Source organism: Hippichthys cyanospilos, chromosome 1 (genome assembly GCF_059441005.1).
Source record: "Hippichthys cyanospilos isolate Australia breed blue-spotted pipefish chromosome 1, RoL_Hcya_1.0, whole genome shotgun sequence".
NCBI classification, from domain to species: Eukaryota; Metazoa; Chordata; class Actinopteri; order Syngnathiformes; family Syngnathidae; genus Hippichthys; species Hippichthys cyanospilos.
Window position 1 is genome coordinate 24925490 of NC_142369.1, and position 17112 is coordinate 24942601.

General features: G+C 38.8%; 2 protein-coding genes and 1 long non-coding RNA gene across 3 annotated transcripts; 1 reads left to right on the forward strand and 2 right to left on the reverse strand.

Annotated features, from left to right (window-relative positions):
* Positions 1 to 891: 891 nt before the first annotated feature.
* LOC148429805 (uncharacterized) lies at positions 892 to 2714 on the reverse strand. The gene is made up of 3 exons (XR_015867356.1): positions 2643 to 2714; positions 1203 to 1525; positions 892 to 1123 (listed from the first exon to the last, which is right to left on the reverse strand). It is a non-coding gene; the product is annotated as an uncharacterized LOC148429805 (long non-coding RNA).
* A 4598-nt stretch (positions 2715 to 7312) lies between these two features.
* Positions 7313 to 12837, forward strand: cfap73 (cilia and flagella associated protein 73). Its single transcript, XM_088422062.1, has 7 exons — positions 7313 to 7551; positions 7700 to 7841; positions 9647 to 9739; positions 10563 to 10754; positions 12176 to 12397; positions 12484 to 12642; positions 12722 to 12837. The coding sequence occupies exons 1-7, from the start codon at positions 7508 to 7510 to the stop codon at positions 12827 to 12829; spliced, it is 960 nt and encodes a 319-aa protein (XP_088278188.1). The 5' UTR covers positions 7313 to 7507; the 3' UTR covers positions 12830 to 12837.
* Positions 12838 to 13087: 250 nt separating this feature from the next.
* drc10 (dynein regulatory complex subunit 10) lies at positions 13088 to 17058 on the reverse strand. The gene is made up of 5 exons (XM_088441740.1): positions 16912 to 17058; positions 15704 to 16361; positions 14982 to 15203; positions 14827 to 14898; positions 13088 to 14509 (listed from the first exon to the last, which is right to left on the reverse strand). The coding sequence occupies exons 1-5, from the start codon at positions 16932 to 16934 to the stop codon at positions 14219 to 14221; spliced, it is 1266 nt and encodes a 421-aa protein (XP_088297866.1). The 5' UTR covers positions 16935 to 17058; the 3' UTR covers positions 13088 to 14218.
* Between the last annotated feature and the right edge of the window lie 54 nt (positions 17059 to 17112).

Here is a 17112-nt window from a genome sequence, read left to right on the forward strand (position 1 = left end):
TGGCCAACATAAGATTCCAAATGCTGAACTAAAACAACATGTTATTGATGTGTATTTATCCTACATAATAATGGTGATAGTAATAAAATAATAATAATCATAACTCAGATTTACATACCTGTATTTAGCCCCTTTCATTACAATTTATGCACATCTTAATCGCTATCTATCTTACAGTCCATCTCATTTTCAAATAACAATTAATTATCATTTGTGCTATTCCTCGCTGGTCAAATGGTCCATCATTCCTAGCAAGAACAATACATTTAGATATTGTAGAGAATGTGGAAGAATGCAGGAAATAAAAAGACATTTTACAGTATTTTATCTACTCATTTATTAAGACTGGCTACTGTGAGCCTCGAGGTTGTGTTCAAAATCACACCAAAGTTTTTGCTTCAAAACACATTTAAGTTACTGAGCATATTTAAGAGACACTCAGGTCTTATCTTATGTATAGAGATGTCTTTAGGACACTAAAGGACATTTGTGCGTTGGCTGTCATTAATGAAGCTATTTTGTGCAGAATAAGTGGCCCAAGATGGAGTATAATTGGTAAAAGTTCATTAGGGTGCATCTTTCTTTGCTGATGGTACTATTCCATCTTAGTGCAATGCAGGATAGCAAAGCCCTATCAAATATGTTATTACACTAGAAATACAATTGTGGTGATCGTAATCCTTCAGTCTGGCCAGTCAATATCAAAAAAACATTTTGTAAGGGCGACCGTTTGAGATGTCTCATTGCCAAAACAACCTAGACAACAACATTTAATGTTATTTTAGCTACAAGATGTTTTAATACACTTTATTTATAATATAGTAATATAATACATAAAATATCGCATGGTACCGCTAAACAAAAAGTGCTGAGCCAAAGTAATAGAATGTTTGTTGATTAGAATGGTACAATCCATCCTCGCTTTAATGTAAAAGCCACGAGAACAGACTAATGCTGTTAAGCACATCACAGTAACAAGACTCCCGGGCAAACTAATTCCCCTCCCAAATGAGAGTTTATGGCTGAAATTGCCTTGAAATCAGCCATGTAGATCTTCATATGAGCATGAGGGCTGTCAAGGAAAAGAGAGCAAGAGGCACGTGTGTTTGCGTGTGTGTTGTATCTGAAAGACAAAAGGTCAGAGGTTGAGGGTCAAACTAACAGCAGACAGGCCAGGAGAGGGTCAGAGGGCTCAGACTAACCTAATGGAAGTTTATCTGCCTTATTGAGCTGCTTTATCGTTGTCTCCATTGCTGGACTCTCACTTTTTTTTTTTGTTCTCTTCAGCCAGATGGAGGCAGAGGTTTCCTAGATGTATCCCTGCTCATTTGTAATGTGGTGAGAGCACAAGGTTGATGTGTGCAGGAATAATTGCTTCAGCTCCCAACATACTGCTAAGGTCTCTGAGTCCCGGTCAAACACACATAAGAGTGGAGGTGCACCCTCACTGGGCTGCGGTGGGGGTTGCGGGCCGTCATGGAGCCAATGTCCCTTCTGATTACGGCCAGAGGACTGGAGAGGCACGCTAATCCGCCGTACACACACACACACACACACACACACACACACACACACACACACACACATACATACACACACAGAGACAAAGAAAGACAACCAGCAAGACAAAGACAAGCCTACTGAGTCAAGAGAGAGACACCCACCATGTCGGCCCACATGTCCAGACAGCACATAATGATATCATAGCAGCGGGACATCACTGTGATGTTTCCAATACAGAACAAGTGGGACTACTAATGTCAGAGGCAACACTTCTAAAATACTCAGGGCAGCGCACTATTCCTGATTAGAATCAAAGACAAATTGCCTTGTTTCTTTTTCTTCAAAATAAAACAAATCTGCTTCTGAAGGGCGGCTCGGTGGAAGAGTCCACCTCACAGTTAAGGGACCCGGGTTCAATTCCTTCTGGCTCTGGCCTTCCTGTATGGAGTTTGCATGTTTTCCCCGAGCCCGCATGGGTTTTCTCCGGGCACTCCGGCTTCCTCCCAGATTACAAAGACATGGCAAGTCTATCAGACACACTAAATTGTCCTTAGGTGTGATTGGGTGCGTGAAAGCCAGCTGGGATAGGCACCAGCAAGCCTGCGACCCTTGTCATAATAAGCGGCTAAAGAAAATGGATGGATGGACGAGACGAGACTTTGAAGCATTTGTCATTTTTTTGTGACGAATGAGTGACTTTTCACCCTTTTTACATTTTACAGTCAGGTAAGTTCATCTTTCATTGCCATGAAGGCAGACATTTCATTGTCAAATATATACTCTTGCGCAAAACATAAAACAAAATACATTGCGGATATTTTTAGAAAACTCAAGTTCTTTTGTGGGAAAATATATACCGTATATATATATGTATATATATATATATATATATATATATATATATATATATATATATATATATATATATATATATATATATATATATATATATATATATATAAAACGTGAAGTGTGGCTTTTTGGACTCTTTTCTGGCTGCCTGCCTTTCAGCATGAAGGGCGCCACTGGAACCTTGTTCCTGCTTATGTTCAAGCATGTTGGCAAACAGACCAGACAAGACCACTGCTGTGAGACAAACACCAAACACAAACATCAATACACAAACAAATTATTCTTACTATTCTTACACTTGACTCCCTTGAGTGCACATGCGGCCTGATTTCACTGCACTTACTCAGCTTGCTGTCAGCCTCCTTTGTTTGCCAGCAGCCGCAACACTGTTTGGGTCCCACTCAGTGCATCTTTGCCTTTGTGGCTCATTATTAAATGATGGTGTCATAGAGGCGCTGGCCTCGCCGTCTGACAATGCATTTGCATGAACACAGACTTCCTCTCAATATCGCTTTGCAGCACGCTGTTGACCCTAAATTATGGATGCCGAAATGTTTATTACTTTGTGTGTGTGTGTGTGTGTGTGTGTGTGTGTGTGTGTGTGTGTGTGTGTGTGTATGTGTCTGTGTGTGCGTGCGTGCGCGCGCACGCAAGAGTGTGTTTGCTTGTTGATTGGATGCTTTCTGACAATCAACTTTTCTTCATTCTTGAGATATAAAATATAAGAAAATAACAAGAAAGTAAGAATCATCATTTGCAATGGTAATCAGTGGAGTAAAAGTTAACTAAATGGAGCCGAGTGTACAGCAGGGGAATCTACACTCATATGTTTGAAAAGCGACCACTGAAATCAGTGCTGTTAAATCCAAGCTTTATTTTTTAGGAAGCTAGCTGAAGTAAAAGCTTGTCTTTCACATCTCAATCGGATTACTGTAATTCTCTTTTTCTTTCTTTGAGTCAGCTAGCCAGTCCTCCCTCAGGCGTCTCCAGTTGGTCCGAAATACTGCTGCCTGCCTCCCAAGTGGACCTTGTGGGAGGAAGCACATAATTCCAATGCTGCCCCCCCCCCCCCCCCCCCCCTTCACTAGCTCAATGTACATTTTAGCTTTCATTGAATGTTTTTTAAATTGATTTTTTAAAAATAGTCTTGCCCATCATTAGCTCCATCACGACTGGTCTTGAGGCAGAGCGGACTTGGGATTTTTGATCAAGATTAGTTGAGATCAAAGCAGTACTATTTATGATCAGTGACAAAACACACAATGCATTTAATTGCCTTGCTCCTGACTTTTTGTTCAGTCGTGGCCTGTCAAGACAATTTGGTTTTAATAAATATGATTGCAAAAATTATAGAAATCAACCAACAAATTTAATTAGACTATAAAACAACAAAAAAATTGTCTTTGATGGTCTTGACTAGGAGTGTCAAAATAACAGATTAATTCTGATAAATGATTTATAGTCATGGTTAAAACATTGTTTTGTTTTTAACTGGCACCAATTGAATTATCGATCTTTATTGATATGTTTTCTGTATGCTTATTGATCGATCCATCCATCCAGGGTCGCTAGCTTGCTGGTGCTCTTTGTCCTGATTTGATCCAGTTTTAGGCAGATGAGGTGAGATTAGGTGCGATGTGAAAGAGATTAATTCGATTAATTCATTACGGATCTTGATTAGTTAGTCTCACAATTTATTTGAATTTCTTGACAGTATTTGTCTTGACTACAGTGATCCCTTTAGGTGAGTAAACCTTAGGCAAGCCACCCTCTCTGTCCTTGTTTAAAAGTTTTTTTAAAACACATTATTGTTCTTTGACTTCTCACTGCATTGTTTTAGAGTTTTATTGTGTTTACTGTTTATTCTACCGTCTTCATTGATTCATGTCCTTGACTTTATTTACAGAACTTTGTGTGCTGCTATAGTTGTTTTTAAAATGAAAATCTACAAATAAAACTGAGATGAGTTGAGTTGCATATGTACCACACCACTACCAGTGACCTTGTCCTTACATCCGTTAAGCAAGGTATTTATGTTGTTTCTTTTCCTCATTATAATTTGCCGGGAGTTGGAGCGAATCCCTGTTGATAGTTTGAGATCGGAGCCAGATTTTGCATTGTGAAAGTCGTGTCCTCCATGTCAAATTCTCCAATATTAAGACAAATTCATTTAATACAGCTGTGTTGGATCTTGATCTGCAAGGGAAAGTTTTTTTTTTTTCCTAGTTTCCACTGCCAAAATGTTTGATCATTTAGTGTGTTGTATCGGGTCGCTTTAAAGTAGAAGGAACTTGGTCCAGCCCGATCCTTACGAAAGTGCCTTGAAATAACTTGACGCTTGGTGGATAAAATTAAATTGGATGTTGCCATGGTTGCTAACCAATAACAGTGTTCTCTGTTAACTGTTGCCATCGGTACGATGTCATGTGCTGGTCAAGCTTTTTTTGTTTGTTTCATATGTTTTTCAGTGGATTTCTGGCACATACCCCACTCTGCCTATAATCTGTGGCAATAAAAATTACATTTTGTACTCAGAAAAAAGAGTCTATAGATGGAACATGAGAGAGGAGAGAAGGGGCAAAGAACGAGAACTACCCTCGGAGATATTTTAAGAAATTTTCTTTGGATCTCTTTAAAAATTTCCATCAATATGCGGTACACATGTGGCTAATTAATAGGCACTTTTGCAGAAAACCGAGCAAAATTGCCCTCTCACGCGAGGAAAACAGGGTGAGTCATGTTGTTCAATGCCGTTTGCATCAACTTAATATTGGCTATACAGTATTCACCTTACAAATCCTGCACAGTGCAGGAAAGCTACTAAATACATAATATTTTGCACTACATGATATTTTGCACTATATTCCTCATTTATATACAGTTTATTCTACTCTATCTATTTCATAATATGCTTAGAATGTAAGGCTATTCATTTATCAGTAGACAATTATCACTGCCCTTATAGCTCCATAACTGTTTTTTTATTGTTTTTGTTTTATTGCCTACTTTATTATATACTGAATTGTGGAATGTATTCTGCTCGGGGAAGTGAACAGAGTAAGAATTTCATTGTGTAGTATTACTATGCATATGACAATAAAACTCTTGAATTCTGGTTTATCATTTTCTACTTTTCCTTTCCAACAGTTAAAAAGCTCTCTTGATGTTAACATGGGTGTGATGTCTCCGCCTCCTGAGCCTCACACTGAGGCCCATCACTTCACACAACATGCTTTTATTGTAAAAAGCATTCCATTCCATTAGTATTAATAAAGTACACTGTATGAATCTTCATCCGTGTGTGTTTGTGTGTGTGCGCACGTGTGTGTGTGTTCCTGTAAGCAGTAAGCTATCTATTTATTAAATATAGATAGAGAGGCATCTCCTTTGTGTTTTTGTTTTTCCTCTTCATTGCTCTTTGGTCATGTGTTCCTTATTTCTTCAAAGCACATTTAGTGTATGTGTGTGTGTGTGTGCGTGTGTGTGTGTGTGTGTGTGTGTGTGTGTGTGTATCCCTGGGTGTGTACATATTTAAATCATTTTAAATCAGCAGATGCATTTTCCTGGTTGTTCTATGTCGCTTCTGTCTGCATCACCATCTGCGCCTCACCTGGTAATAATTATGCAAAAAGAACAGCACATAACATTTCCATTATATGTGCTGATGCCACCCTCCTCTGTCACCTTCTCTTGTGTGTTACAACCTTGTAACCTGGGAGCACCGTGCCCTCCATGAGAGGTGATAACAAGTCTTGAAATACATTGTAGGCACAGGTTCGTCTTATTAGGTAAGGAATAAGAGACAGATTTGTGTGCATGAAATCATTGTTTAATTCAAACTTGAATATATTTATTTGCATGTAAGGAGGGCCTTATTAAGGGGTCTGATTGACCATGTGAAAGGAATCTCATGAAATTGTACAAGTTGACTTCATCAACTGTCCAGTGCACCTTTAAAGTCGTCTGCAACCAAATTCTTGTCACAAATAGCTTATAGCCATTTCAGATGGTCTCATAACACAATGTGTGACACACTTATAATGGCAAATGTCATCGTGTCAGTCTGATGTGAGCGTCTGTGTAGCCATGTGCTGTACCGTGCTTTGGCCAAAGGTGTGATTTTAAGTGTGACTTCTGCTTTGAGTGAAAAAGTCACACATTTCACATCTGTAACACCTGTCAGTCAGGCCATCAATGAAGGCCATGGTCATTCACATCTCATCCGCAAATTTATGGTTTTGCCACATTATTAAAAGGTATATTTACATTGAAGTGTATTTTAACAACGTTATTTTTTTTCAAGTTTTGCCTTTGAAGGAATGTAAACATATGAAAGAATATTTGAAATTTTGCCATTGGAAGAGGTGAAAAGTAGGGTAACAGCCAATCACGGATGAACTATCAAATGTCACATGACCAAACTCAGAAAATAGATGTGTTGTTGCTCGTTACCTGACCCTTGAGCAACTGTGATGTCATTTTCAGTCGATAGCAAGTGGCAAAATGGCTGGCCCCTGAGGTGGATCGAGCTGGTGGAATTTCCTGCTCAGTTTGTTTTCCACAATTGCAGTATTAATCAGAGTGGTGTATTTAGACTGGTGGAGCCACATAAAACATATTATTGTGAAGAAATGTTCGGGCTTGACTTCCCCTTTGACCTGTGTGCAATCATTAACTGTAATTGATGAATAACATACTGATTATTTATTAATTTAGGTTTAGACAATGGAAATGTTAAAACTGTATGATGATACAGGCATAATAAAACATGTAGACCTTTCAGAACAAGCCTCTGCTTTGTTTGTCATAATGGTGGTGCTTGGTGATGGTAATCGAAGGTAACATTTCTTCTAAAATTATCGAAAAGCACTTCTGCTATTGGATATGTTATTTATTTATATCATAATTTAATAGTGTTCGAAACATTATTTACCCCCGTGTTCCTAGTTGAGTGGTTGTGGTTTATGAAAATTAAAGGTGAATAAGATGATCTTCGTACTTTTCCTATAGTATGTTTTTCAATTGTCTCACTCTTTTGTGCGACACTGTTGTTTGTGAAACCCAAGCGACTGTCGGTTACTATGGCAACAACCGGAAGTTCCTCAAGCAGCGTCAACTCATTCCTTGACAAAGACCAATCAAAGTAACGGTGATGCAAACCAAAGTATCCGACTCAAGCTCAAAACTGAAGACTGCGTGAGTATTCGACATCTTTATTTATTCATCTCCAAGCTTCCCCCAGGATTCTTTCACAATTAGTTTGCGCGGAGCTGTGTGAAACGCGACATGATTCCGAGTGTGAGCTATCAATGTTCATTAACAGCCTCCTCATTCTGTGTTCAAGTGTGAAGTTGAGCATGTCTGACAATGAACTCTGCGTGGCGACGGCGAGAAGGTACCATGACAGGAACGACATTCTCCTGGAGTACATGAAGGATCGCCGGGAGCACCAACATCTCATGACCATACTCGAGCAGCGACTACAGGTAGTTTGAAGAAAAGTGCAAATTCCTGGCAAAAGCAGGAGTACCGATTCAGGTTTTTGTGTCATAAAACAAGATGTTCCTAGTTTGCGGGCGTTTTGAGCTGTCATATGTCGGGGTTGGTCCAAATGGTGGCTTACCTGGGGTTGTGGTGCCGGCCGGCCGGTCAGTCGTCTCTGTTCAAGTGATGCTAAAAATTCTATATGCAGGGGCTCAGCACCAAATCTAGCCCATCATTTGGAGATATTTTCCAGATTATCTACTGAACAGTATCCACTTAATACCTTGAACTGGTTTCACAGAAAGCCTTCTCCTTTCCCTCCTAATTCGACACATTTAAGGCATGTCATCTTTCATTTTCAGCCCATGCACAATATCCAGTGATCTACAAATTGGCCAAGTGTATTTAATGAAATGTCTAGTGTGTTTGTGTATGCCTTTTTAAAAGATGATTGTGATATGCAAACCAAGATCTTACCCTATTTTAGCACTATACCGGTTTTATGTAAAATGCTGAGAAGTGTAAACAAATTACTACTTTTGTGGATAACGTCATCATGCTTACATACTAACAGTTGCAAGAAATGTGTTTCCTACGACACTTTTTTTTTAACCTACGATGGCAAAAGTAGGAGGAGAGATAGATCTGGTTGTAGATATACTTGGCATAACTGTTTTAATGATGGACCTTCCAAACATCGATTATCGTGAGCAGAGATAGGCCAACCCCCATGCTAGCTAGTCTGTCCCAGCAGGCAAAAGGTTTTGTCCATCCTTTTCATCCAAGCAACCATGAAAGCCATGGTTACCATGGCTAACAGCTTGTTGGACTCTCCTTCTTGGCATTGAAGTGTCTTAAAACACATGCCAGAAACATGACCAATTAGACGCAGCTTCCAGCACATCCATAGAAAAAGACTTGTTGATGGACCTTAAATGCACAGATAAGTTGCTCAACAGAGACATTGAAGTCTTCTTGAGTAAAGAAGGATGGATTTTATTTTTCAACAAGGCACCACATTGCGGCTCCACATTGGTAAGTGCTAACATGTTATTTGTATTTTAAATATAGGGTTTTGTTCAATGGTAACAAAATTAAATGTAAATAATACTAGAAATAACTGAATTTTGATTTTTAAATGCTCCTGAAGGGCGATGTAATGTACTGTACATGTGTGGATTCTCAAGCTCTGGTGTCATTGTGATGTTACTATGAGCCATATAAATTTAGGTAGGGCTGCGTATGACATTACAGAAGGCCCAGGGTTGAAACGCACAGCCCGCCGCCACATACTACCGTATTTTCCGCATTATAATGCGCACCAGATTATAAGGCGCACCCTCAATTAATGACATTTTAAAACGTTTCCATATATAAGGTGCGCCTGATTATTATTAATTAATGACATATTTTAAAACTTTTTCAATCACAATATAGTAATGCTCAAAATAATAACAATAATAACTCAAATAATAACTCTCAACTCTCAATCGCATAATAACTCAATGTCAATATGACCAAACTTGTTCAACTGTAAACACACAAAAGAAACAGCCAAAGCTTACTTTATCAGTTCATTCCCCATCTACAAATCCCAATCTCAGTATTGATTCATATAAAAGGCGCACCTGCCTATAAGGCGCACCATCAGCTTTTTAAAAAAAAATAAGGCTTTTAGGTGCACCTTATAGTGCGGAAAATACGGTACTTCATTTGGTACTTGTGGGGGAAACATTTTAAAGCACGGGCAAGACTCACAGTCAATTACATTTACCAAAGTAATCGTGTACTTTTTGTGTACTCAAAGAAGTTGGAGAGTTTGCGACTGTGTGAAGATGAGCTACGCAAGAAGGCAAAGAAGGCCAAGGAATTCATCTCAAACTTTGATATGTCTACAATGGTACAGTAAATGACTCCACACATAAGTTTTACACAAGCTTTACAAGGCCTCCAAATCCCTTGCAACAGTGCTCAAAGGAACATTTCAAATGCAAATGTCCAGATATCCCCAAATAAATGCATTAGCTTTTGAAGATGTTGCAAATTCAAAATAATTGAGCAGAAATTGAACTTTTTAAATACATTTCCAGTGGCTTTGAAATAGCTGGACAAGTTCTTTAAAAAAAAAAAAAAAATCAATACTTAATAAGCCTAAGATATATAGTTATCATTTCCTATATGGAGTGTAAGCCAACATCACACTTACTCTGTCTGCATTTGTGCGTCAAGATAAAACATTTTTATTGATTTTTGTTTGAGAAGTAACATGTAGGACAGCCTGCCTTGATGACAAACACATTGAGGATAGTGTGGAGCAGGGTCGCGAGCTCCGGTCCTTGAGGGCACCTATCCAGCATGTTTTCTGTGCAACCCTCCTTGGACGCACCTGATTCATGTGATGAGCTCATCAGGAAGCTTAATACCGATCCTGATCATTTGACGCAGGTGCACCGGAGGAAGGTTACATGAAAAAAAATGTTTGATAATTGTCCTCCAGTGTTGGTGACCTCTCTTGTGGAGTATAATGTAGATTCAGGAGAAAATTTTCAGTGTATTTTGGTTTGAAAACTGACTTTTTGGGAATATACATTTAACATTGAGTTCACAATATGCTTTACAGGAGCATTTCAACGCATTGTCATAATTGATTGTTCAATTCGTTAATGTATACTTGTGGGTTAAGGATCACCGTCTTCCTAAAAACAACATATCTTCAAGCGCAGGAGCAAAATGCGGATCAGAACGTTAAAAAAGCAGAGAAAGAGAGGGAAGAGGCAAGCAAGAAACTGGTCAAGGTGAAGTTGCTGAAGGAAGAGTACGCTCAACTGCTGCACAGAAAACACGATCTCATCCTTCACATGCAAAGTCATATGATGTATCGGGACTTCTTTCAACAGGTGTTGAAACTTACAAGGGTAAGCCAATGAGGTAATGAATGCCCAACAATTTTGAACTGTATTACTGTAAATAGAAATCCATCTGATCCATATACAGTATTTATAAACACAATAAGATAGAAGTACAGGCCTGTTTACACCATCTACAATGTATTTCTATGTGCTTCAAATGCTATGGACATCTTTCATTGTGATCAATTACACTCATCGTTAAAGTGTTATTTTTTTTATCACATGAATCTAATTTTTAATCTAACTTTATGATGATTAGATCCATCTTCATGCATCGGACTCTATGTACTTGATTTGTTGGGGATTGGAAAACAAGGTCAATCGCACCCTGAAGTTGACACTGATTGGCTTTTGTTGTGTTTGGCATAATCTGATAGGCTCATGTTGCGGGTGGGAGGGCAAGCTCAGAAGCTGAAGGAAGACGTGAAAATTGAAGATCTTGTTTCAAATAATTCCGGTCGGTCAAATGAATGGCGAATTTAACTTAAAAAAAAAAATGCCCCAATGCCATTTCTGACTTATTTTGTTGTTTCATATCTTTTGATATTCCACAATACAAATAATCTAAATGAAAAAAAAATTCTACTCAGAGATTTTTTATATTACATTATAGATCATATACTGTATATAGTATATATAGTATATAGTATTAGTTTGAGGATTATAGTTTGTGGCATATTTGTGGTTAAACTTTTAATGAAAATTACATTTACTTCTTTGTAACACTTTTCCTTATTTTCAGCCAAGCTCTAATATATTGCAATATACTGTATTGTACTCTACCGTATTGTAACGTTTACAACTACACTGCAAAAGTAAAAGTTGATGACTTCAAAGTTTCAAGGTAACAAACCTCAATCTTGAGCAGTTCAACAAAATATTTTAGGTTTTGCTAATGTGAAAATTGGCATTATCCCATTTTCAACAATGAAATAATTTTACAGAAATAATTATCCCTTGTGTTGTCCACATCTTAAAATATGATTAAAAACAACTTAGCAGATTGCTAAACTTGCATGCTTTGATGTGCTAACATTGATCCCATGAATGTAAATATTTCATATTAAAGTCTTTGTTGCCATCAGTCTGAATATTTTATATTAGTCTTTCCACTTTAAATTACCATGTTAGACCACAAAAACAAAACTGTCCATTTTACTGTATATTACTCTATTTAGTTACAAAACGATTTGAGGTTTGGGCTTTGAAGTTTTAGCTAAATCTGGATCCAGATGTTCATTTAAAGTATGTATCTTAAACAAATCTATATGTATATTATTTGTATGTTGAGCAAACTGAGTAAAGTCAGTATGACATTTTTTCTAGTGTGTTAGAATATGACTGATAGGTCTCACTCTTCTACCGTTGCAACAACAAGCTCTTTAAGAAGCTCAGTAAATGTAATTTTGTCATGTTTGTGTTAACAGTTTGAAGATGAAGCATCTCTGGCAGGTCATCTGGAGAATGTTCTCCGCATCAGGGAGCAGCTCTGTGAGAAGCAGAGGTTAGCTGAGGAGCAGGTGGACCTGCAGAGGAAAGCCCTGCTGACCTTTAACAGCCAGCATCACTTGATGCTTCTGCAGCGCAGTAACCAGCTGTCACAGCTGCACCACAAACTGGACAGGGCACAACCTGAAGTGGAACACTGGGTAGCATGAGCTGACAAAGATGAACTCTAGATTGAACGCTTGCGATATGATGTTTCCTGTCGTTTTCTGCTGTTTTCGTCATGCAGGAGATAAAGTGGAAACACATTCAGGACACTGCAGCCAAGGAAACGCTCCTGCTGGGACTAATCAAGATGGCAGCACTCAATCTCTACGAGTTGACGGGCGGCGACGTGGATGGAGAGAAAGGCGTCCCTCTGAGTGACACCGACACTCAACTGGACAAGGTTTGACCCTGACGGATGATCTGCAGAATCTGAAGTGGAAAATCAGCTCAACACGCACCCATCTTTTTGTGTCTTGTAGATCAAAATGTTCATACAGGAACACGAGGACATTGTAAGACTCCATCAAAGTAGCTCTCACAGAAAGGATCAAGAAAAGACCATTGTTACAACAATAAAGCAACAATAAAGTACCGATTTGGTCCTAAAAATGTGAGTTTTTGAATTCATGCCTTAAGACTTTCAAATGTTCATAGCTAGTGAATGGCATGCCGTACTTGAATGCTTAATGGAACCGGACGACTTTGGGTTATTATCAGAATACACATTCATTTTGACACAATTTCCAAAAATATGACAAGTTCAATATACTTAATGGTAAGTGCAATTATTTCGAAAAACATCAATATATTTGGTTAGGTGTTTCCCATTACTGATGAATGCAGTGTTCATCGTCATCATCTCAATTTTAATACATTAATTTGGGGAACATTTGATGTGCCCTAATGACCTCCTTTAAACAATTTGCATAAAACAACTTTGCAAGCCAGGCTTTGAATTGCTACACGTAGTGGTAAAACACTTGAACGTGCACCATAACTTTGTAAGGGTACATTGTTAGATACGAACAAAGTTGACTCAGAAACAGACATGTAACTATCCTGTATTCTTTTTTTGCGCATGATGTTCATTCATGTTGAATGACTCATGTTGTGTGACCCTCAACCCTCCCTCCAGTACAGAGCCACAAGAGGGACAGCTGGGTCCACGTAAGAGATGATCATTTCAGACAAAGTTCCTTGACAGATATTTTGAAATGTCAAAATGTTGATGGATCATATTTGAATGTTTCCCGAAAATCCATTACTAGTGTGTGTCGTACAATGTCTGGAGCAGAGCAGCAAAATTTGGCGTAAGAAGGTCTTGTCTCTATTAGGCAGTCCCACACTGCCATCAAGTGATCAGACAACTAAACAACAACTGGTGGATCCAGGGCTCGTTAATGTTCCTGCATGAATTGACTCGACAAAGTCAATAAAGACAAACGTGGCTAAGTTTGATGTGGAACTTGAGAAACAAGACCTTCCACGCTAGTACTTTTGTCCATGTTACCTGGGTAAGTCTCGTGAAATATGCCTCCAGAAATAAACACACACACACACACACACACACACAAAATATATATTGGGTTTTCCGAACCCGCCTGTTTCTGGCAGTAGGATTCTAAGTGGAGTTACTTTTACCCAAGGTTGGAAGAATTATTTTGATCCAGAAGATTGGGTTGAAAATTGGATTTGCTGTGAAGAACTGAAGCTGGTTTCTGTGTGTACAGTGCAATTTTAAGCAAATGCAATTTAATGTAGCAATTTAAAAAATATGGATATTTGTGAAGGCTCAGTAGGTAACAACAAAATGGTGTTGAAATCTTGACCCTCACAGTATGGCTAGGTTGTGTCAGGAAGGGTAGCTGGTGTAAAAACGATGCCGCAGTCGACAGTTTTTAAAATGTTGTACGCTGTCCAAAATGTTCCAAATGCTCATGTACAGATTGTGTACTGTAATGACTTTCAAATCCAGGCTATTTTTTCTTCTTGCCTTTGCCCTTGCCCTTGCCCTTGCCCTTTTTGCCCTTCCCTTTAGGCACAATGGGGTTTGCGGCCAAGTACTTGCGCATGCAATAGCCCCTCCACCAAGACTGAATATAAAGAGCAAGCTTAAGCTTCAACTCATTAACTCTTTGCTCATCTGCCAGCCGACGCTTCTCCACAATGTAGTTGTACTCCAACTCCAGGTCAGCGTAAGGCTTCTCCAGTCTTTCACGTTCTCCTTCTTCCCTCTCAACATCTTGCTGGCATGCCTCCAGTGCATCCTGAGAGATGAAGACAGTGAAGCAAATTGGATCAATTCTTGTAGGATTATTCTTTTGTAAATTTATTGCCATACTGGATCTATAATTTGGCCAGTAGCATCATATGTATGTCAGTTACAGCAGCAGACTATATTATATGATCAGACTAAACAAAGACAATTTCACATTGAGTGTTTCACAAAATTATATCCAGATTGTCTCCTGACATCTTAATGCTAACGCACAATATAAAATACCATAGATCGGGCACCGTAATTATGTTCTATGCGGCCCCAGTGCTACGACACTCAACAAAAAATATTTTGAAAAGTTTGTACCTGGTGCTCTTTTATTTCTTCATCAAACTTTTGGAGCAAGTCTTCAATGTCCACCTCCACATTTTCATTCATCTGCCAAAGAAGGAAAAACATGGGGTTGATGTCATCCCTGCCTCATCATGAAGTAATAAATCCACCCCAAAAAGTAAATGCACCTCTTGGAGTTTTTTCTCATCCTCTCTGAATTTCTTGTTAGAAGAGTTAATTTGGTTGTTGAGTTGATCTATTTCCTGCTGGATGCTGGCTTGCTTCACCTGGGAAGTCTTGATGAGTTCCTGGCACTTTTCGTTAGCGAGAAGTTGCCAGTCGACCACTTCTATCTGGTTCTCCTTAAGGAGACGCTCCAAAGTTTCAATGTCATTTTTTTTCTCGGAAATCTAAGAAGGCAGTCCAAAAAAAACGGGGAGAGGTCAGACACTTAGCGTTCTGAGTCACAGTATTTTTCTCTGCTAGTAATGCTGAGGGATGTCTGTCGAGTGAACAAACGCCTTCTAAAAACTAAAAAACTACACAAATGCCCTGTTGAAGAATAGTTTGCTGCAATGACAGAATGGAATGTTTTGGGGGTCTATCAGACATTAACATAATATTTGAGCTGAATTGTTGTTCCTTTGGAAAGGAGGCTTCAATCAATATACTGTACTAGAGTGAACTGTGAACTTTTTACAAAAATCCATCACTTATGGCCCTGGCCAAGAAGCTGTCAGGCGTGTTCTTGAACACTGAAGACAGAATTGCATGACAATGACACAACAGAAGGGCTACCTTCTTGAAACTATACCAAAAGGGGGCTGTTGACAGATTTTGAGTGGGTAAATCTCGTCAAGTAAATTTGTGTCTTTACTTCCACCATGTAGAAAATGTTTGAACTGCTCACCTCAACATCTTTTTGAATAATAGCCGCAGCGGTTTCCTCTAGTTTGACAATTAGTTCTGTGTCAGGTAACACTGTCTCAAGGGCTAATAATATCTCCTCTTCTGGGCTGGTCTGCAACCTCTGCATCATATGTACATGAAATTTCTTCAGCCCTACAATCAGCGAGTGCACAGTCTCCCCGATTTCAATGCCAACTTCTGACTTGAAGCCCAAAAGTGCATCGGGGTGGTTTCGAAAAAACCTGAGCAAATCTCTAATAGAGTACTTGAAGTCTCTCGCGAGCTGAGCTTTCCTTTTCCTTCTACCGCTGTCTTCTCCTGCCGGTCCACCTATAATCTCCTTAAGGTCATTTGATGTTTCTAGCCTTTCTGTTAATATCTGATGCACCTCAAGAATCTTATCGAGCTCCTCTTGTATATCAACACACGAGCACGAAAACTGGCAGACTGCAGGCAGAGAAGCTGCTAACTCTATTTGACTGATACAGTTCTCCAATATGTTTGAGATGGTCTGAGCCTCAGGAGTAAGGAGCCTCTGCTGTGGCACCTCATCGATAAGATCATCTTCCCCGTCGTCATCTTGCAGCAGACTAGGGGATACGGGCTGAGTGGCATCTTCCTCTGTCTCCTGAACTTCAGACAAGTTGTTAAAATTCTCTCTGATGGGGAGAAAACATTGAGACGTGAGAAATTAGTTTATTGATAGTTACATATGAATTGTTGGTTGCTGTTTTTATCTCAACATCCATTATGAAAATTATATCTAAATTTACAATGAATTTATTTCTAATAAATTAACATATATAGTAATGGCTGGCTATTGTGACAACACACGGCTCAAGACTATGTGATTATGTCACGTCAGCAACGTTTCTCAACTTATGTATTGATATAATCATATAATTTTAAGACAAAAAAATGTTCTCATAGCGACATTTCAGATCAATACATGAAAAAAACTTTTATTGCACTCATAGTTTTAAGTTTTTCCGAATGACATTTTTTTCTGATCGCGTTTACTCTTGGCACGGTGTAAAAGATACAGTTTGTAAGCTACTTCTCTGCTCTCTACCTATATTTCGTGTCTGCCAGAAAATTGTCGATCGTTGGCAAATCAAACACCCACAACAACGACCGTTACCAAGGAAATAGATTTAGCAGATGTATACCACTGTTCCAGGTTATACTTAAATTCAGAAACGCACTTACTCTGACTGTTGCTCGTCAACCATGTTTACTGTTGCTAAGATACGGCCAAAACGGCGGGCACAATATGTGAATAAAATGTTTATTTGGTATAAAATTATCAAGACGGGGTTACATCATGCCATTAGTATTGAATAACTCTAGAAACGTGTTGTTGACGTTTCGTGTTGCGTATTTCGTATTCGTGTAGTTTACTTTTATTTT